The sequence below is a fragment of the Hyaena hyaena genome, unplaced genomic scaffold, assembly GCF_003009895.1.
Source record: "Hyaena hyaena isolate Hyena2069 unplaced genomic scaffold, ASM300989v1 scaffold_0, whole genome shotgun sequence".
Taxonomy (NCBI): domain Eukaryota; kingdom Metazoa; phylum Chordata; class Mammalia; order Carnivora; family Hyaenidae; genus Hyaena; species Hyaena hyaena.
In genome coordinates, this window is record NW_024080632.1 from 5,472,019 (window position 1) to 5,493,522 (window position 21,504).

The window sequence follows — 21,504 nt, forward strand, 5'->3', positions numbered from 1 at the left end:
ATTCTTGAACTTGTCTTGTGGACTGAGGACTGGAGGTTGCTCATCCTAAACCACATTTTCCTAAATGTGCCCGATTTTTCCAGGCTGGCAAGGGGGACATGTGACTCAAGTTCTGAATCCATGTTAAGAGGACCTAGGGCCTAGTCCATCATGCTGGGTGACCTGGGGCAAGCCCCTTCCCTTCTGTGAATCCCCCATTAGCCCAGCAAACAGGCTCCATGAGTCTGACACAGCATGAGCAACACTAGCGTCCACCACGTGCACAATGCAGACATCACTAATCAATTACAGGCTCTTTCCCCTGAACTAACATTGGTTCCAGAATTCCCCTCCAGGCTCCCAGGCAGCCACCACGAACTCACCGGTGAGCAGAGGCAGATTTTGACTCTTCCATTTGACATCCCTGACGTCCCTCCCAGCTGGCAGACCTTTTAAATCCTCACCTTCCCCCCCGCCTTCTCTCCCTTCACAAAAGGAACTTTGCAACTCCCATTCTTCCCTCAAATTCTAGGATTCTAGAGGTTTACATCCCTGCTCTGACACCTTTCAGCTGTGTGAACGTAGCAGATCGCTTAACCTCTCTGAGTCTCAGTTTCCTTATCTGTAAAATGGAGCTAGTATCTGCCATGAGAGGTCGAGAATGTTCCTGGCAGGCATCAGGCATGGGGGCACTCAGCACACACTAGTCACTTCTCTTGTGGAGATTACTCTGCCAGGCAAATCAATCAAGGATTTTGATAGGAAAAAAAGGACACAATCAGCCATTACTTGACAAACATTTTATTCAGCCTTCACATCCCCCTCCCAGGCTGCCTGGTATCTCTGTCCCCACCCAACTCCGGAGGCAGCCTGACCCGACCTTGTGCTTTTTTTTTTTTGCGGGGGGGGGGGGGGAGGAGGAATAGGCAATGTACCTTTAGAGAGCTTGTAAACCTGCACCAGGATCAGGGTCAACACCTCTCCCCACCAGCTGGGTCTGCCCAGGACATGGGCTCTGGGCAGCTCCTAACCTCTGTAAAGACCCAGAACCTACGGACAAGAGCAGCCATCCCCACCCCCACTACCCAGGACTCGGGGAGGAGGAAATGGGATGTGTACACAGACCCCAGAGGCACATGCCAGGAGAGTCGGACTTGCTGGGGAGAAGGTAGAGAACCAGGTGACATTCTTGAGGTGCCTTTGTTTCCAACCAAGGCTCCTGGCCCTCTCCCTGGGGCCAGTGCCAACTGCCCCCCACCCCGGGCCAAGCCCAGAGCGGGGACACCCCATCCCTTCCAACCAGCCAACAAGAAACAAAAGCAGTGAAAACGCCAAGCTTCGTTGCTAGAGAAAAAAAACACCCTAAGTATTAAAAATTAAATTAAAACTGAAGCCCCAGTCAACTGAGCCAGCAGTGAGCTGGTGATTGCAGACACACAGGCAGCCCCCATGGTCCCCGAGCCCCAGGGTCTCCACAGAGAGCAGGAAGGGGCCTCAGGGCCAAGTCTGTCTGTCCCAAGAGGGACCGTCTGGCGAAATACAGGTTGGGGCATATGTGTCTTCAGGGGGTCCCCAGTGTGGGGTACTGAGGACTGTAAACATAACCCAGCTTGAGGGCCGAGGGGTGTCCCAGCCCCCCCGAGATTCTCCCTGGATGAAGAATGGCCACTGTGGTGAGTACGTGAAACAGCAGTTGGCCTTGAAGCACATCAAGACCTCGTCTCCCCAGCAGAATTTGGGGGTGGAGGTGGGCTGGGGCTGTGACGGAGCCAGAGGGTTCCAGAAGCCACACAGCTCGGCAGCTGTTTCTTTGCTGTGCCTGATCAGCACCTGGGCCCTTTCTGGGTGGCGAGTCAGCTCATGGCCACCCATCCCTGGGGAAACCTGCGGGAAGGTCAGCTCAGGCCGCAGCTGCCTAGCCCAGGGCCGGACAAGGTCAGGTGAGCTCCGGAGAGGCCCCACCCCAGGCTCAGGCCCCACCCCAGGCTCGGGCCCCAGAAGCAGCAGACCGGAGGATGTGACGGATTGTCAGGAGGGCACGTGAGAGCCACCACAGGGACACAGGCCTGGCCCAAGCCACAGGGCTGCTACTGGGCCAGGAGCACCTTCTCCAGGCCTGGCTGACGCCCAGGGTAAAGTCCCGCCTAGGCCCCACTCCAAGCCAAGAGCCCTTGGGACTAGGCAACCTCACCGCACCGGTCACACCTGCGCCACCTTGTGCACCTGCTGCGGGAGACGGCCAGGCGGCCGGGAGCAAAAGGAGGTCAAACCGGGTGTGGGGTGGCACGGCCACGGCTTCCCTCTGTCCACGCCTGGTCCGGACGGGAGCCCCCGGGCCCAGGGCTGACGCGGCATTGCCTTTCAGGCCGCAGATCCTCGTGTGGCCCGTCACCCCAGCGGGGGCCAGTTACCAGCAAGAGGCCCTTGCTGGGTGACTCCGGTGCGGCCCGGGGCTAGAGCTCCCTCGAAACCAGCCCTCGGGCTTCCTGAGGCCCCTCCAGGGCCTGGATCCTCCTTGGAACAGGGGACAGGGCCCTGCGGAGTCGCACAAGTCCTAAAGCACCCACCCCTCCGAACCCAGCCTTCTCAGGGCACAGTCCCGGAAGCCAGGCCACCCCGATTTCCCTGGGGACCAGCCCCCACCCCAGTCTCTCCAGGCAGGGCCCGTGAGGGCGAGGCCCCGCGGCTGGGGTCCGGTCCAGAAACAGGCCCCCGGTGCCCTCAGGGCTGGGCCCGGCTCCTGAGCCACTGGCTCCTCAGGGCCCTCACCTCCTCCCCATACCGCTCGTGGAGCTGGGCAAAGGGCACCGCGTGCAGAGGCCCGTTGGGCGCCGACGCCCGCCGCCGGGGGGGCAGGGGCGGGGGCGCGGGGCCGGGCCGCGCGCCGGCGGCGGCGGCGGCGGCGGCGGCGGCGGCGGCGGCGGGGGCGGGGCCCGGCGGCGGCTCCGCGCTCCACACCGCGCAGGCGCAGCCGTTCTCCTTGGGCGGGAGCGCGCGGGGCCGGCGCGGCGGCGGCGCGCAGCCCCCCGCGCGCACGGCGGCCAGCTGCTGCTCCAGCTCGCGCACCACGAGGCGCAGGTAGTCGAAGCTGGCCCGCGACAGCGCCTTCACCCAGCCCTCCATGGCGGCCTGGCTCTCGGCGGCCAGCACGTAGGTGCGGGCCCGGGCGCCCGCGAAGCGCACGGCGAAGGCGAACTCCTCGGCGGCCTCCACCAGCTCCACCGTGCAGCCCTCCAGGATGATGACTCCCACGGGCTCGCGGCTGGCCGCGTCCTCGAAGTAGAAGAGCATGTTGCCGCGCAGCACGAACCAGCGGCGGTGGTAGGCCGCGTGCCGGCCGCCCTTCTTGTACAGGAAGCCCGCGTTGTCCACCGGGGCGTCGCAGGTGGCGTAGAAGGCCAGGCTGCGCTCGTTCAGTTTCATGGCGGCGGGGGGCCGGGACCTGTCCCCAACCAGCACTGCGGTTACTCGCACGGCCGCCGCCCCCCCCCCCACCTCCGGCCACCTGGATGCCACCCTCGGCCACCGCAGCCCGCAGCCCTCCACGCCCCTCTTGCGCAGGTGAGGACCCTGAGGCTGCCCGGGCAGAAGTGGCCTGCCCGAGCTGTCACAGCTCTTTGGGAGCAGGGCCACGGCCCAAACCCTGACTGGCGCCAGAGGCCTCCCCAAAATAATACCGTGATGACTCCTGCATGCCATGCATTTTATACACATTAACTCATTTAATCTCGTAGCAAACCTCAGCTGGCAGGGACTAGCATCAACCTTATTTGACCGACAGGGGGACAAAGGACAGAGAGGTTAGTCACTAGCAGAAGGTCACAAAGCAAGTTGGGCGGAACTGAAATTCAAACCCAGGCCTCATTTTGGGTACTGCTGTTTTCGTCATCGCCTGAAACCAGACCGGCTGTCTCTGTGTGGCCCCTTTCAGGTCACAGCTCTGCTTTCCTAACTCGGCTTTGACTTGCCTGTCCAGGAAATGGGGATATGAACAGAACCTATTATTAAGCACCTACTATGTGCCAGGTACTGTTCCAGGCACTAGGAATAGAGCAGTAACAAGATCCCTGCCCTTGTGGTACTGACATGCTAGTGGCACAGGAGGAGGGCAGACAATTAACAAACAGGTAAAATATGCCTGCCAGATGGTCTTCGGTGTTAAAGAAAATACAGTGCAGGGAAGGGAGCAGGATTTTAGGGACAAAAGGGCTGTTTGATTTTAATGAGAGTCAGGAGAGCGATGAGAAGGTAACATCTGAGCAGAGACCTGAAGGAGGTGAGAAAAGGATCCCTAGAGACATACCAGGCCAAGGGGAACAGCAAGTGCAAAGGCCCTGAGGTAAGAACCTGCTGCTATGCTTGAGGAACAGCCGGGAGGCTGGTGAGGCTGGAGCAGAGTGAGGAAGGTGAGAGGCAGAAAAGACTATTATGAAATGATCCAGGTAAAGGGGCCAGGGCTTGGCCCACACAAACAGGGAGGGGATGAGGAGAGCAAGCAGAGGACTCTAATTCTATACATTTGGCCCAGTGATTTTATCTACCTTCCCCGAAGGAGTACATGATGCGGGCAGCACTGGCCAGACAGGACTTATTGGGAGGTGGAACGTGGGCCCCCAATATGGGAGTTTCTTCCCTTGGGGTTTTCCATGGCCACTTCACTGGGGCTTCTGTATAGACAGTAGCTATATTTTTCAAGAGGCAGAGCATGCAAAGTCCCTGGATTGTAGAAGGTGCTCAATTAATGTTTGTTCCCTGGCCTGGGTGGTGTCTTGGTCAGGGCCTGGAGGAATGAGGTATGGCTGGTGATTCTCCTAGGGGCATCTGGCCATAGTGGGGCCAGGCCAGGCAACCAGAGCAGCGGGGGCAATTACTTCCAACTGAATCCACCCCAACTAACTTACCTGGGAAGTCAAGGAAGGCTTCTTGGAAGGGGAAGCCAAGCTATGAATGACCTAGCAGCAGGGCCAAGGCCAAAGGCCCTGAAAGCTCAGGGTGTTTAGTCCCTGCTCTGCCTACTTGAGTTGACAGACTGCAGACACAGGCTGCCATGCTCTGAGCCTCAGTTTCTCTCTCTGCAAAACAGGACTCATGCGTTCTCCCCAACACCCCCAACAGCTCCACATGGACCCTGGCTCCATTTCTCCCAGGAACCACCGCCCTACTTGCCCCCATCTCCCTCCTACCTCTCAGGCCACTGCCTGCCTCCCTGCCCTCTGCCCAGTCTGGTCTCGGCTTGCTCTTCTCTGGGTTCAAATGGCAGCTCTGTAGTGTCCAGGTTGTGTGACCCCGGGCAAGCGTTAAGCCTCTCTGGGCCTCTGTTTCCACATCTGTAAAATGGGATCAGAACAGCACCTAAGGCAGGGCGTCGTGACAATGACATAGTGACTATGTAGAAGGCGCAGAGCATGGTGCCGGGCACACAGCACACACACACTCAGCAGGGGCAGCTGTAGACGTTCTTCTCGGCCTTGCGGAGTGCTCTCCTCAGCACCCCCTGTCTCAGCAAACGGCATTGGCTTCTCCCCCCACCTCCACTCCGCACTCATCAGGCCCAGTTGATTCCTGCCTAACTTCTTCCAAATCAGTGACCTAATCTCTGCCCTCTGCCCTCTCTAGGCCCCCATCACCGCTCGCCTAGACAGCTGCATTAGCCTCCTCAGCGTCTCCAGGTTTCCACGCTTGCTCCTTTCCTGTGTTCTTCAGGGTAAGAGCCAAACGCCCTCCTCGGCGCCTCCCCGGGCCCCACCGCAATCCGTTCCCCACAGAGGGATCCGGTTAAGTCCAACCACACCCCTCCTCCACTATAAACGCTCCCATGGCTCCCTACTTGTCCCAGTATTAAATTCAGTCCTCCCCAGGGCCTCTGAGATCCCCCCTCCCCCCCCCCGCCTCTCTCCCCCTCGTTCATTCCGCTCCAGCCACCCTGGCCTCCTTGCTGTTCCTCAGCCTTTGCCCCTCTGTCCGGACTGCCCTTCTCCTAGCTCTGCATGGCTGACATCTCATCCTTCAGTTTCAGCCTGACCATCACCTCCTCAGGGAAGCAGCCCCTGACCACCCCGTACACAGAGCCCCCGCCCCCATCCCGTCACTCTCCTCTACGCCAACCTGAAATTACCTGGGTTGTCTTTGCCTGTTCTAGGAGGGCAGAGGTTTTTTTGCCTGAATTCCAGTGCCTGGCATGTCGTCGGTGCTCAGATGCCTGTAGAATGAACCAGACAGTGATCTCAACAGCCTCATAAGAAGGGATCTCAACCTCAACCTGCACTCACAGATGTGGAAAATGGAGACAGAGAGGTTAAGTAACTGGCCCAAAGGCACAATGCTGTACCCAGAGTCATATGCTCTAGGCAGCCAGCACATAGGGGCTGATCTCAGGGTCTCCTCGCCCCATTAACACCAAGGAAGAGCAATTTATTTACCTCATGCTCAGCAGCCCTCCTCCCACTGCTGCTCACATGGGGCCAGCCTGGCCCAAGGTCACCAGCCAGCGCAGAGCCCTGCTCTGCCTATGGCCCTTGCCTCCTCCAGTCTAGCTAAAAGGGGAGGGCTGGCGGCAGCCGGGGTGCGGGCTCCAGCCTCTGGGAGGGCCTGGCCACGCACTTAGCTCCTCACACTCGTGCTGTTTTCCAAGAAGTTCAGAGTCCACTATGGGCACTGCTGTTGATTCAGCAGCCCATGGCCAGGCAGGAAGCTGGAGGGAGCCTGGCCTCCCTCTGGTTCCAGAGCCAGGCTGTCCCCTCGGCTTAAGACTGTCACTTCTCTTTTGCCAGCCTCGGTTCCTTCATCTGCCCAATGGGCTGTGGAGTGGGTTCAGTGGGCTAGAACGAGAAAAACCCACTGGCAAACTATGGGAAAGGCACCAAAAGCACTGCCTCTGTGAGTCGGGCTGAGCCTCATTTATAAAAGGAGAATATTAATATCCATGCCTCTGGGAAAGACTGAATAAATCCTGACGAGCCACTCTGCAGAATGTGTAGCAGGTAGTGAGCATTCAGGAAAGACACTGTCCAAAAGGCAAATAATTAGCTCAAGGTCTCCAGGGACGCAGCTGACCCAGAACCCAGGACTCGGGGGAAACTGAGGCATGGCAATTTGGCATCCAATTCAGGAAGCCAGACAGCAGGTGCTGATACTGAATCCAGCTGCCACAAGTGTCCCCCAACGGTGGGCATGGGGGAGAGGGTGTGGCAGCTACAGGCAGCAAGACCTGCTGAGAACCCCGAAGAGCCAAGAGCGCCTGACCAGCGCTTCCCTGAGCCGGGTCACAGGGACGCCAGGACCCCCGCTCCAGGCTCCACGCTGCCCCGCTGGTCCTCGAGGTCTGGCACTGTTCCAAGCTGTCCTCTGCCTCTTTGTGTCTGGTGTGCTCCTTAAAGGACAACCAGAGCCCCAGATGAGGTGGTCAGCGGCAGAACATGGGAGCCAGAGTTCCGCCGGCAGCGGAGGTCCCTTCTGGAGCCGGGGATCAGCGGCTAAGTTCGGCCCGGGCAGCTGGGATCCCTAACGGGTAAATTACCAGTGACGTGGAATCGCAAATGAGCAGCTGTCCAGCAGAGGTCTCCCCAGACGGCCGGGGCACCCCGAGGCCCACGATGGCCTGAGCCCGGTCCCGCGTCCCCCCACCAGGCCGGCCTTACCTCGCCGAGCAGCCTAGGGAGGCGGCGACGGCGGCGGGACGGGAGGCGCGCGGCCAGAGGCGGCCCGGCCATGGCCCGGGATCCGCTCGGTGGCGGCGGCGGCGGCGGCGCTTTGTCTCCGGGGCCGCCCGGCCGGCGCAGCCGCGGGAGAGCGCCACTCGGACGGAAGGAGGCGGGGACAGCCGGACTGTCCGCGACCCGCGGGCTCTCCCCTTTAACCCTTCGCAACCCACCCTTGCCGGGCCCGCCCCAGCGTTCGTCCCACCCTCGGATTGGCCAGCCCCGACTCGACACGCCTCCTGGCTTTGACACGCCCCCGTTGGCCCGCCCCCAAACTACTCTTAAAGGGACCGCGACTAGTTCACGAGTCCCCCGTGCTCTATCCTAGGGAAGAGGCCTAGATCCCTGAAATCCAACGCGCTACCATGGGTAAGAACAGACAGCAGATTTGCCCGGAAAAAAACTCTGGGGTCCTGTGCGGGACCAGTCGTTGCAGCTCTAGGCGTGGAGTCGGAGCTCCTCCCTGGCTAGCGTTGCTAGGTTTCGCCAATTTAACTCCCCGCTAAATCTGAAAAACAACTATGCTGAAAATTTGTAATTTATTTTAAAGATCTGAATACAGCACGTGTTGGACGTTTTGATAAAGTCAGTAGAGGACTGTATTATATGCAGAGAGTGCCTGGCAACCCTACCCCTTGCCCCATTGAAGAGGGAAAGTTCATTGAGTTGAGTTGGAAAGGTGTGGATTCAAGTCCCCCTGGGTCGTTTAATCACTGTGGGCCTTTGAGAAGTAGCTTCACTTCTGTAGGTGTTTGTTTCCTCATCTTTAAAATAAAGACAGTTATCGTATGTAAAGTTCATGGCACACAGTAGGTGCTCTCAGCAAACCGGAATTGCTATTCTTTTTGTTCCACCCAAAATAATACAGTTCTGACGTTTGTTTATTTCCTGCTCTTGCTGTCTTCTCACCACCCTTCAGGCCACAGTCATTGTTCAGTCCTGGCCTGAGGACAGGAGAGGAAACAGGACAGATCAAGATCATTTATTCATTCTACAACCTCTTACTAAGCACCTACTGGGTGCCTCTAGAACCTCTTACTAAGTGCCTAGTGGGTGCCAGACACTGTTCTGGAATCAGTCAACAAATGAGTTCTGGAAGTGATTTATGTCTGGAAGACAATCAGCCACGGCCGTGAGGTAGAAAGAATGAGAGTGAGATTTTAGACAAGGTGGTCAGAGAAAGCCTCTCTGAGGAGCAGAGACCTGAATGAAGCGAGGGAGACGATTGTCCCAGGCAGAGGAAACAGCAAGTGCAAAGGCCTGGGATGGGACCTTCCCAAGCGTGTTGAAGAACCAGAGCAGGCCAAGGGGGCTGGAATCAAGTGAGCAAGTGGAAGAATGGTAGGAAATGAGGTCAGAGAGTACTGAGAAGGCCTGGTTGCTTAGGGCCTTGTGGATCATAAGAAAGATTTTAGCTTTAGTTTGAGAAGAATGGGGAGCCATGGGAGGGTTTTGAGATCATGAGAGGAACATAGTCTGTCTTCGATTCAATATGGTCCCTGGCTGCTGTGGGGACGATGGGCTGTAGGGAGCTAGGGTAGAGGCCAGGTGACCAGGGAGGATGCTATTATAGTTATCTACGCAAGTGACGGGGGTGGCTTAGAGCAAAGCAGAGGCAGTGGAGGTGGAGAGCAGTGGTTGAATTCTGGAGCTTACCCGATAGTGAAACCAGCACAGAGGAAAGGAGAGCCAAAACCTGAAGAGAGGCAGATACCTAATGGTATCTGATACTGGCTGAGCCCCTGAAGACAGCTGTAGCAGATGCTCCCATATTTCTTCAGCAGGGCAAGGCAAGCTCGCATTTCCCCAAATGTCGACACTCACCAGATAAGGAATATGCCAGGCACAAAGGAATTTTGGTTTTGTGGGGAACATCTCCCAGAAGTCTGTGTGCCTCAGCTCTCAGAGCCCCTCCTGCTATATTTGAGGTTTGGCATGGGTGAAAGAGGCAGAACTCAGAAAGCAAGAGCGCGGTGTCCTTTTTTAAAAATTCCTTATTAATTATTTTCATTTTAATTGAGGTGAAAATCACATAATAAAAAATTAACCATTTTATTTTTTTAATTTATTTTTATTTTTTGAGAGACAGAGTGAGACAGTGTGGGGGGAGGAGGGGCAGAGAGAGAAGGAGACACAGAATCTGAAGCAGGTTCCAGGCTCTGAGCAAACATTCAGCACAGAGCCCAACTTGGGGCTCGAACCCACGAACTGTGAGATCATGACCTTAGCCAAAATCACACACCTAGCCAACTGAGCCACCCAGGCGCCCCAATTTTTTTTTAATTTTTAAGTAATCTCTACAACCCAACATAGGGCTCAAACTCACACGCCCAAGGTCAAGAGTTGCATGCTCCACCGACTGAGTCAGTCAGACGCCCCCAAAATCAACCATCTTAAAGTAAACATAATATAGAGCATGGTGACTAGATAACACAGTTAGTATAATTGAAATTTGCTGAGGGAATAGAACTTAAATGTTATCACACACACACACACACAAACCCACACACCCCCCCAATGAAACACATTGATGAATGTGTTAACTAGGGTAGAGGAATCCTTCCACAATATTTATAGATATCAAAACATCAATATGTATGCTTTAAATAGCTTACATTTTATTTGTCAATTATACCTCAATAAAGCTAAAATAAATAAAAGAAAAAAGATACAGCTCCCAACTTTAAAATGTCACCAGAACACAATAAAATAGACGGTTCAGTGACATTTAGTACATTTGTGATGTGTATGACCACCAGTACTATCTAGTTCCAGAACATTTCTGTCACTGCAAAGTAAAACCCCACATCCATTGGCAGCCACTCCCCTTTCTCCCCTCCTCCCAGGCCCTGGCCACCATCAGTCTACTTTTTGTTTTTTCTCTCCACAGAGGTATAGTTGACACACAATGTTATATTCATTTCAGGTGTACAACAGAGTGACTCAGCAACTCTGTACTTTGCTCTGTTCACCACAAGTGTAACTACTATCTGTCACCATGCAACACTGGGTTTTTTAAGTTTACTTATTTTGAGAAAGAGCTGGTACATACACACGCTCGAGCAGGGAAGGGGCAGAGAGAGGGAGAAAGGGGCGTCTGGGTGGCTCAGTCAGTTAGGCATCCGACTTCAGCTCAGTTCATGACCTCAGAGTTTGTGGGTTCAAGCCCCTCGTCGGGCTCTGTGCTGACAGCTTGGAGCCTGGAGCTTGCTTCAGATTCTGTGTCTCCCTCTCTCTCTGCCCCTCCCCTGCTTGCACACTGTCTCAAAACTATTTTAAATATATTAAAAATATATTTAAGAAGAGAGAGAGAGAGAGATTGAGAGAGAGGGAAAGAGAGAATCCCAAGCAGTCTCTGCACTGACAGCAGAGAGCCCCATGCAGGGCTCAAACTCACAAACCATGAGAACATGGCCTGAGCCAAAATCAAGGGTCAGACGTTTAACTGACTGAGGCATCCAGGTGCCCCCCTCCGTTCCCCCGTTTGTTTGTTTTTTTTAACCATGCAACACTATTACACTAACTGTACTCCCTACACTGTACTTTTCATCCCCATGACTCTTCTTTCCAGAACTAGAATCCCGTACCTTCCACTCCCCTTTACCCATTTTGCCCCTCTCCACTCCCTCCCCTCTGCCAACCACCAGTTTGTTCTCTGTGTTTACGGGTCTGTTTGGGGGGGGGGGGGGGGGGGTGAGGAGTTTGTTGTATTTGTTTGTGCATTTGTTTTGTTTTTTAGATTCCACATATAAATGAAATCATATGGTATTCATCTTTCTCTGACTTATTTCATTAGCACTAGGCCCTCTAGATCCTTCTATGTTGTTGCAAATGGCAAGATTTCATTCTTTTCATGGCTGAGTAATATTCCATTGTGTCTATACACCACATCTCTATCCATTCACCTGTGGATGGACATTTGGGTTGCTTCCATAGCGTGGCTATTGTAAATGACGCTGCAGTGAGCACAGGGGTGCATATATCTTTTCAAGCTAGTGTTTTCATTTTCTTTGGGTAAATTCCCCATAGTGGGATTCCTGGACCATAGAGTAATTCTATTTTTAATCTTTTGAGGAGCCTCCGTACTGCTTTCCATAGTGGCCGCACCAATTTACATTCCTACCAATTGCACACCAGGGTTCCTTTGACTCCACATCCTCTGCCAACGCTTGTTATTTTGGGGGGTGTTTTCTTTGATGTTTTTAAATCTTTATTTTTGAGAGAGAGAGAGTGCAAGAAGGGGAGCAACAGAGAGTGAAGGAGACACAGGATCTGAAGCAGGCTCCAGGCTCTAAGCTGTCAGCACAGAGCCTGACCTGGGGCTTGAACCCACAAACCGTGAGATCATGACCTGAGCCGAAGTCAAACACTTAACTGACTGAGCTACCCAGGTACCCCTGACTTGTTTTTTATTCTAGCCATTCTGACAGATGTACAGTAATATCTTGTTGTGGTTTCAATTTCCTTTCCCTGATGACGTGTGATGTTGAGCATCTTTTCCTGTGCCCTTTGACCATCCGTATGCCTTCTTTGGAAAAAATGTCTATTCAGATCCTCTGCTCATTTTAATCAGATTATTTGGTTTTGGGTGCTGAGTTGTAGGAGTTCTTTATATAGTTTGGATATTAACGCTTTATTGAATGTATCCTTTGCAAATATCTTCTCCCATTCCATAGGTTGCCTCTACTGTCTGTCATTATGGATTTGTCGCTGGGATATTTCATGTAAACGGAATCACCATACGTGGCCTTTTGTGCTTGGCCTTGTTCACTTAGTGTAATGTTCTCAGGATTCATCCACACTACAGCGTTTATCAGTACTTTGTTTACGGCTGATTCAGATTGCACCGTATGGATATGCTACATTTTGTCTATCCTTTCAGCCACTGAGGGACAGTCTGTTTTTTCCACCTTTGGCCGCAGTGAACAGCTGAGCATCTTTGCGGCTGGGAACCGGAGAAGGCTGGAGAAGGGGCCGTGGCTCAGAAGGGCTAGAAAGGGGAATTTGAGAACCAGAACTGGGCCGTGGCCGCCATCACCAATCCTGATTACTTTACCTCCAAACCATGTCTGAGTCTGTCACTTCTCCATCTCTGCCGCCACTTCCCCATCCCAGGCCATCAGCTCTCACCGGGACAACTGCAGTAGCCTTCTGTCCAGTCCCTCGTCGTCTGCCCCTCCAGCCCCCGAACCTGCTGAGTTCATTTTTCACTCAGGAAATCCTAGTGAAACTTAAGGCAAACCAGGTCATGGGACCCTTTTGCTCAAAGCCTTTCTGTGGCTCCCCGCTGCCTCAGGAGCAAGTCCACCACCTTCCTGTGAGCGACAAGGCCCTTCTTGTCCCAGTCTCTGCCCACCCCACCCCAGCCCTTAGATGTGTGCTCTCCTATCCCCACTCCGTCAGCTTCAGCCTCCTGGCTTCCCTCTGCTCCCACAAGGCCCCATGCTCTGGGCCTCTGCACATGTGGCTCACTTCCAGACCCCTCTTTCACATCCTCACTCAGCCATTGCCTCTTCCAAACATGTGACCCCTGGCCCCCCCACCACGGAGTCCAGTGTCTGTTTCCTCCAGTCATTCTTTCCAACATTTACTGAGCATGACTGTGGCCCAGGCACGAGGGATATTAGTTAAAAAGACAGACAAGGGGCCCCTGGGTGGTTTGGTCGGTTAAGCAACCAGCTCTTGATTTAAGCTCAGGTCATGATTTCACAGTTCATGAGATCAAGCCCTGCATCAGGCTCTGTACTGACAGCTTGGAGCCTGCTTGGGAATCTCTCTCTCCCTCATTCTCTCTGCCCCTTGCTCCCTCAAAATAAGTAAAAATGAGCTTTAAAATTAAATTAAATTAAAGACAAGTACATGCAAGCTCGTAGCAGCAATATTCCCAATAATTCCAATAAGGTGGAAGCAATCCAAGTGTCCATCAATGGGTGAATGGATAGGGGTGCCTGGATGGCTCAGTCGATTAAGTGTCCAACTTCAGTTCAGGTCATGATCTCATGGTTTATAGTTTGGGTCTCTTATTGGGCTCTCTGCTGTCAGTGCAGGGCCTGCTTCAGATCCCCTGTCCCCCTTTCTCTCTGTCCCTACCCTGCTCGCATGTGCGCTCTCTCTCTCTGTCTCTCTCTCTCTAAAAACCACTTGGGTGGTTCAGTTGGTTAAACATCTGACTTCAGCTCAGGTCATGATCTCACGGTCTGTGGGTTCAAGCCCCGCTTTGGGCTCTGTGCTGACAGCTCAGAGCCTGGCGCCTGCTTCAAATTCTGTGTGTGTGTCTCTCTCTGTCCGTCCCCTGCTCACACTCTGTCTCTCTCTCTCAAAAATAAAAACATTTTTAAAAAATTTAAAAATAGGGGCGCCTGGGTGGCCTAGTCGGTTAAGCGTCCGACTTTCGCTTAGGTCATGATCTCGCGGTTCGTGGGTTCGAGCCCCGCGTCGGGCTCTGTGCTGACTGCCAGCTCAGAGCCTGGAGCCTGTTTCACTCTGTGACTCCCTCTCTCTCTCTGACCCTCCTCTGCTCACGCTGTCTCTCTCTCTCTCCTAGAAATAAATAAAACATTTAAAAACAATTTAAAAATAAATAAACATTAAAAATGGATGATGAATAAATTATGGTACATCCATAAAATGGAAAATTACTCAGCCCAAAAAAGGAATGGAGTTCTGGGTCATCTGGCTGGCTCAGACGGTGAAACACACAACTCTTGATCTTGGGGTTGTAAGTCTGAGCCCCAAGTTGGGTGTAGAGATTACTGAAAACATTTTTAAAAATAAATAAAATGGTCAATTTTATTCCATATGAATTTCACTTCAATGAATTGTTTTAAAAAGAGAGAGAGAGAGACAAGTGCTCCTGCCCTCCCCAGAGAAGGGGGAGGGGGCGGGAAATGAAGCAACATTCATACAGTACATTAGATGAAGTTAGGAGTCAAGGAGAAAAATAAAGCAAGGGCAGAACATAGGAATTGTGAATGACAATGAAGTCGTCATCTTAGCTTGGAGGAGAGCTCCCAGAGAAAGTGATTTTCAGTCAAACAAAAAACAAAAAACAAAAAAAAACTGAAGAAAATAAGGTCACAAGCTATGCAGATATCCAGAGGGAAAAGCATTCCTGGCAGAGGGAACAGCAAATGCAAAGGCTCGGAAGCAAGAAGCATCAAGATGGCCAGTGTGGCTGGAGAAGCAATAGCAAGAAGAAAGGAGAGATGAGATCAGGAGACCCATGGGTTTCTCTCAGAAGCCCGGGCGATGACGAAGAACTCATAAGGAGGCAAGCGGCCCATGAGGTAGGAAAAAGATACAGGAGAAACCAACTGTAGGCCATGTATTGGGTGTGATGACTCTGCCTAACCTGTGACACTACAGCGACCTCCGCTAGAAGGTGGGTCCATGACGGCAGGGAGTTCGGTCTGCTTTGCCCGCAGCTGCGTCCCCGCAGCCCGGCACAGTGCTGGGCACATGCCAGGTGCTAGGCGACTCAGCCTGAGCCAGTCCTCCGGTGAAGGTGCCCACAGGACCTCCCATGTCGTGTCCACATCTCACCTCCCCACCTCGGCTCAGCCACCGGCGGGGAAGACGCTGCTCTGAGCTGGGGTCTGAGGCTGAGTTTCCTTCCACAGCGGCTGCCCCACCCCAGCCGTGGGCAGGACCAGCCGGCCCCAAGGAGGAACTGAAATCGTCCTCCACCGCGGCTCGCTGGGCTGGCACACGGCACACGGCACACCCGGAGGCGCCCGGGGGAAGGGGGGTGACAGGAAGGGCCGGAGTCCCTGACTCCAAGGGCCGGCCTCTCCGCTGGTGCCTGACGCTGGGGCCCCGAGCGTGAGTGAACTTTGCCGAGCGCATAGACACCGGGAAGGTCTTGCAGCTCCCTCCGTAGCATTGGCGGCTCCTCTCATCCCCTCCGTCTTTTATGGGCCCTCTCTTACCCCCCTCCCCAAACCCTCTCCTGGCCACTGACCCCCGAATTCCTGAATCCTTTCTCCCAAGGATTTAAACCTCCTCTGACTTTCACCCACTCTTTAGTTAGTTGGTTAGCTAGCTAGTTAGTTAGTTAGTTAGTTAGTTAAAAGTAGGTTCAAAAGAAAAATAAATAGTAGCCTCCACACCCAGCTTGGGGCTAGAACTTGTGACCCTGAGAAGAGACTACAGTGCCTGTACTGTTCACCATTGTATTCGCAGTGCCTGGAACAGTATCTGGCACACAGTAGGGGCTCGAGAGATCTCAGCCCGATGGACAGAGGGTTTTCCTGCCCCCGAGGCACCCCAGCTTCTTGCAGCCGGCCCAACACCTGGGACTCCACGCTTGCAACCCCAGGACCTTGGCTCCCGTTTCAGGCTTGAGGGGCCCATGAGGAACCTTTGTGGGGTATGGCTCCTGGGAAGACCCACCGGGTTCTGTGGCAGGAGCCCCTCAGTTGCTAAGTGGCTAAAAGCCGCACACAAACAGGCTTCAACGAAAGACAAGACTGACTAATCCACGTGGGTAAGAAGTCTAAGAGTAACTGCTTTTCAGGTATGGCTGGATCTAGGTGTAGACATTATCATTAGGACTCTGTGTCTCTGCCTCTGAGTTCTGCTTTGCTCTGAGTGTACTCGTTCTGAGGCAAGATTGCTCTCCAGAAGCTCAGAGCCTGTGCCGTCCCAGCTCTAAAATTTTAGCGTGTTATAAGACGTTTTCTTATCGGGCTGCTCTGCCTGAGGCTGGAACTGATTCTCCTGGCGCTGTGGGTCCACCTGCCCATCCCTGAACCAATCATTGGAGCAGGGACAGGAAGGTCAGCCCCAGGGGACATCTCGAACTGAGGCTGCATGGGAAATCAGGTGCTGCTACCGTAACCGGGAAGTCGGGCAGCCACCCTGACGGCTCCACTCGTGGGCAATCGTCTCAAAGCTAAAGAGAACCCCGCTTGGGACTCAGCTGCGCTCTGCACACCCCTCCGCCCTTAGCTTCCTACTTCTGCTTCTTCTAAAAGTGTTGCTGAAGACTTCCCTCCCTCCTCTCCTCCTCTCTGCTCCTCCTCGCCTTGGTCCTGTGGCTCCAGCTGCCTCAGAGAAGTGAAGCAACTTGCCCAAGATCACACAGCCAGCTTACGTGGCAGAGTCCAGAGGCGAACCCAGGCAACTGACCCCACAGTCCTGCTCCTGGCCCAGGAGGAAGCTATGGCCAAGGTGCTCCCCCTAGCCCAGCCCCAGAGAGCCCCCAGAAGACAGCCTCTGCCCTCAAGTTCAAGCCTGCCCAGTGGCTCCATTCCCCCCCTCCCCAGTAGCCGCTTTCTACCCTTCTCGGTGCATCTCCAGGTGTCACTTTGCAGAAAGGACCTGACCGCCTGTGGCCATCTGTGAGCAAAGAGCTCCTGCTAGACAACCTTCCCACGGCTCGTTTGGCTCACCTTGAAGCCACGTTCAGTCACCTGATGCTGGTGAGGCCACATGGCCACAAGCATGGTCACTGGGCTCTCAGAGCTACCCTGGCCGACCTGCAGGTGAGGAGTGGCCCACACTCATGTCATATCCTCTGTGGGACACCCCCAGCCTCTGCCGCCTTGGGGCGAGGAGACCAACCCAGCCTCCAAAAGCCCATCTGGGAGTTAAGAACGGCCTGTGGAGGGGGGCGCCTGGGTGGTTCAGTCAGTTGAGCGTCCGACTTCGGCTCAGGTCATGATCTCACGGTTCGTGGGTTCAAGCCCCGCATCGGGATCTGTGCTGACAGCTAGCTCAGAGCCTGGAGGCTGTTTCAGATTCTGTGTCTCCCTCTCTCTCTGACCCTCCCTTGCTCACGCTGTCTCTCTCTCGCTCAGAAAAAAAAAAAAAAAAAAGAACGACCTGTGGGGGACAGAGGAATAGCGAAGACAGATCTCCAAATGCCCCCCAAAGCTCACTTCTATAACTAACACTTTCCTTCTTTTTTTTTTTTTTCCCATTAAAAAAATTGAGGTGAGAGGCGCCAAGGTGACTCAGTCGTTAAGTGGCCAACTTTGGCTCAGGTCATGATCTCGAAGTCCATAGCTTCAAGCCCCTTGTCAAGCTCAGCGTGGGCAGCTCAGAGGCTGGAGCCTGCTTTGGATTCTGTGTCTCCCTCTCTCTCTGCCCCTCCTCTGCTCATGCTCTCTCTCTCTCTCTCTCTCTCTCTCTCTCTCAGAAATGAATAAACATTAAAATAAATTGAGGTGAAATTCACATAACAAAATCAATCATTTTAAAGTACAGTTCAGTGGCATTTAGCACATTCACAATGTACAAGCACCATAGCCATCCAAAACATTTTCATCCCCCCAGAAACGAGACCCCATGCTTATTGGCAGTCACCTCCCCTTCTGCCCTCCCCTGACCCGTAGAAACCCCGATCTGTTTTCTGTGTCTGTGGATTTACCTCTTCTGCATATTTCACGTAAATGGAATTTACAATATGTGACCGCCCGTGTCTGCCTTTCTTCACTCAGCACATTGTTTTTGCTGTTGTTTTGTTTGTTTTAAGTAATCTCTACACTCAACATGGGGCTCAAATTCACGACTTTGAGATCAAGAGTTGTACACTGTCTCGACTGAGCCAGCCAGGCGCCCCTCACTCAGCATATTGTTTTGAGAGTCATCCATGGTGTGTCGAATGTCAGTACCTCCTTTTTGTGGCTGAAGGTGGATCACATTTTGTTTGTCCACTCATCCACTGATGGACATTTGGGTTGTTTCTACAACTTGCCTACTGTGGATACCACTGCTGTGAACATTCATATGCAAGTGTCTGTCTGCGTACCCGCCATCGATTCTTTTGGGTGTACACTCCAGATAGCATTTTGCCACCCCTTTTAGTGTAGCTACGGGAGGGTAGTACCAAGCTGTTCTCAGTTACCTGCTCCTCGGCGTAAAGGAAGGACTTGGGAACAGGTTTAGCTAATATTAGCACCACTGATTTAGTGTCCTGTGCTACGTGCTGTATTCACATAGTCTCATTTAATCTCCACAAATACTGTGTGAGGTAGGTACTGTCCTCATCCCATTTCCCAGATGAGGAAACTGAGACGTAGGGAGGTCAAACCAGCATGAAGGGGACAGAACCAAGGCTCCCATAACGGTGTGCTTTGCAATCACCATCCACCAGTGATGGTTTAGGACCCTGCTTTTCGTTTGGTCTCAACACAGTATTTTGAAGCACCTAATGTGTGCAAGATTTGTGCTGCATGCCGGAGATTCAAAGGCAGCATCACCCTCTGAGAGCTCAGAGTCTGGGGGCCATACACACAGATAAATGAGTAATTGCACCGTAAGAGACAAGCCCCTACCCCTCAGAAGTTTGACAGAGAGGACGCCAAAGGCCGCCAGAAGAGGCAATGTCCCCAGGGACCAGGAGTAGACTTCAGGCACAGGTCACATCTCAGGTGGTTTTGAAGGATGTGTAGGAGTTTGCCAAGAAGAGGAAAGGGAAAGGGAATGTCAGGCAGTAAGACTAGCATGGGCAAAGTGCTGGAAACACTGATGCAAAGGACAGAAAGAAGTCTGGTGTGGCTACGGTGTGGCCAGAGCATAGGGCGTTTGGCATATATATTGTGGAGACACTGAGGTCGCTGAGGAGGAGGCTGTGAAGGGGGTGCGGTATGTCAGGCTGCGGCTTTGGAATTTTACTCAGAAGGTAACAGGAGCCTTGGAGGGTGTAAAGCAGGGGAGAGACATGGCACGTAATCAAATTTGTGTCTTGGAAATTCATAACAGCAGCAGCAGCAGGAACGACAACGTTTATTGAGCACTTACCACGTGGCAGGGACTTTTACAGGAATTATTTTGACTTAACTTTCACTACAGTCCTATAAAGTAGATTCATCCCTTATCCACGTTTTACAGATGAGGAAGCTGAGGCTCAGAGAGCCCAAGTCGCTCGCCCAGGGTGACCCAGCACTAGAGGATGAAGCCAGCCATTAAACCATGTCCCCAATCCGTGTTCTCGACCTTGGTGACCATTTACCAGTGAGTCGGAGGCCTCAAACTTTAGTCCTGGGAGGTTTCCAGGAAGGCTTGGCCAGAACCCAGGAGGAGGGGCCCAGGACTGGGCCTGCTGGCCTGGGGTCCTCAAGGGGGCTCAGGAAGCGGCTCCCCAGCCCGCCACCACCCCAAGGCGGCCACCAGGAGGCGCCAGAACCCCGGGCAAGTCGGCGGCCGTGGCCGAGCTCGCGCCCGGAAGCTCGTGCACCCCACGCTGGTCCTCGGGCTGGGGTGGGGACCGCGGGAGTAACTAGATTGTGCATCCTCTGCAGAGCCATGAGGGCCTTTAATTACCAGGATTGGAAGTGAATAATTATCTGCGGGGCTTCAGGCCACTGAGTCACTTCCCCTCTGAAGCCAGATTCCCTGGGCGGAAGAGGGGGCCGCTCGCAGCTCCCCAGGCCCCGCCAGGCTGGGCTCCTTGGAGTAGGCGCGGGGCGCGGGGCGGCCGCTGGCGACTGTGGCCAAGGTCCGAATTCTGGAGCGCAAGTGCAAATGTCTGCAGGGCCACTTACCAGCCTTGTGACTCGCTCAGGCCACTTCACCGCTCTCGGGCCTGTTTCCTCCTCCGTCAAAACGAACAAGATTCTTTCCTTCATATACAGCGTTTGGGGAGATTAAATCGCGAACCCATGGGAAGCCCTCAAAATAGCGCCCAGCACAGGATGCCCTAATAATGACATAATCCGCTAGGACTATCATTATTCTCATTCCTCAGGTTGAGCCGGGTTCTGCAAGCAGGTAGGCCTTGAGTGCAGACCACCTGCTTCGGTCACTTTGTTGTGTGACTTTGGGCCCAGCATTTCACCACCTTGTTCCTCAGATGCCTCATCTGAAAAAAAAAAAAAAAAAATTGGGGAAATTCCTAGCAAACCACCCACAATGGGGAGGATTACCTGTGACGGTCTCAGCCCGGCTCACACTTCCAGAAATGGAGTCCGGATTGTAAAAACTGTTCATCCGTCTCATAGGCAAGGATTTGGGGCAATGTGAGAGGCGAAGGCCCTGGGAGGGCAGAAAAGGGAACTAAAGCGGAGGGAAGGAAGCAGAGGCGCACGAGGCATCAGGCACCTGCGTTCAGCAGATGACACCCTTGGTCCAGGAATCCCGCCGGAGAGTTTTGACTGCCCAGGCAGAAAGAAGGGCCCAGTTACATAATCCTTTCCTGGCCAAGGACGCCCTCTCCTGAATCTCCCAGCCTCAGTTGGGTCCTGATGGGTGGAGAAAAAGGGTTGGATGGGCACGCCCAAAGCCGTCTTGAGTTCTGTATTAGTTTACTGTTGCTGTGTAATGAGTTACTACCCAGTAGTGGCCTGAAATAGTAAACATATATTTTTTCATACAGTTTCAGAAGTTTAGGGGCAGCTTCGCTACGTGCTTCTGGCTCAGGGTCTCTAATGAGGCTGTAGTCCAAGCATGGGCTGGGCTTCCCCTCTTCTGAAGGCTTGACCGGGATTGGAGGAGCTACTTCCAAGATGGTGCATTCACATGGGTGCTGGCAGGAGGCCCCATTCCTTGCCATGTGGGCCTCATAAAGCTGCTTGAGGGTTCTCATGACATGATGGGAGGAAAAGAAGCAAAGTCAGAGATGGAGAGTGACAGCGGCAGGGAGGGTTAGGTGTTAGGTTTGGTGGTCAGGGACCTCTGGGGAGTGAGTGAAGGGAGGGATGGAAAGGAAAGATCCAGTGGAAGGGTATTCTGGGCAGAGGGAATAACCAGTGCAAAGGCTCTGAGGAACAGTGAGGAGCCCAGAGTGTTCCAATTCTCATCTGCTAAGTAACCATCCGCATGCAGAGCATTCACTGAGCTCACCTACAAGGGATTAAATGTCCCACACGATCTCCCTCCCCTTTGC

The 21,504-nt window shown here is 53.7% G+C and overlaps 1 protein-coding gene across 1 annotated transcript; it reads right to left on the bottom strand.

The window, feature by feature from the left end:
- Positions 1-764: 764 nt before the first annotated feature.
- PHETA1 (PH domain containing endocytic trafficking adaptor 1) lies at positions 765-7,783 on the bottom strand. Its single transcript, XM_039226141.1, has 4 exons — positions 7,617-7,783; positions 6,095-6,178; positions 5,163-5,306; positions 765-3,421 (listed from the first exon to the last, which is right to left on the bottom strand). Exon 4 carries the CDS (start codon positions 3,400-3,402, stop codon positions 2,701-2,703), a length of 702 nt encoding a protein of 233 aa, XP_039082072.1. The 5' UTR covers positions 3,403-3,421; positions 5,163-5,306; positions 6,095-6,178; positions 7,617-7,783; the 3' UTR covers positions 765-2,700.
- Between the last annotated feature and the right edge of the window lie 13,721 nt (positions 7,784-21,504).

Bases quoted from the DNA above. Each gene is read 5' to 3' on its own strand.
- PHETA1 (XM_039226141.1), bottom strand. From the start codon at position 3,402: ATGAAACTGAACGAGCGCAGCCTGGCCTTCTACGCCACCTGCGACGCC.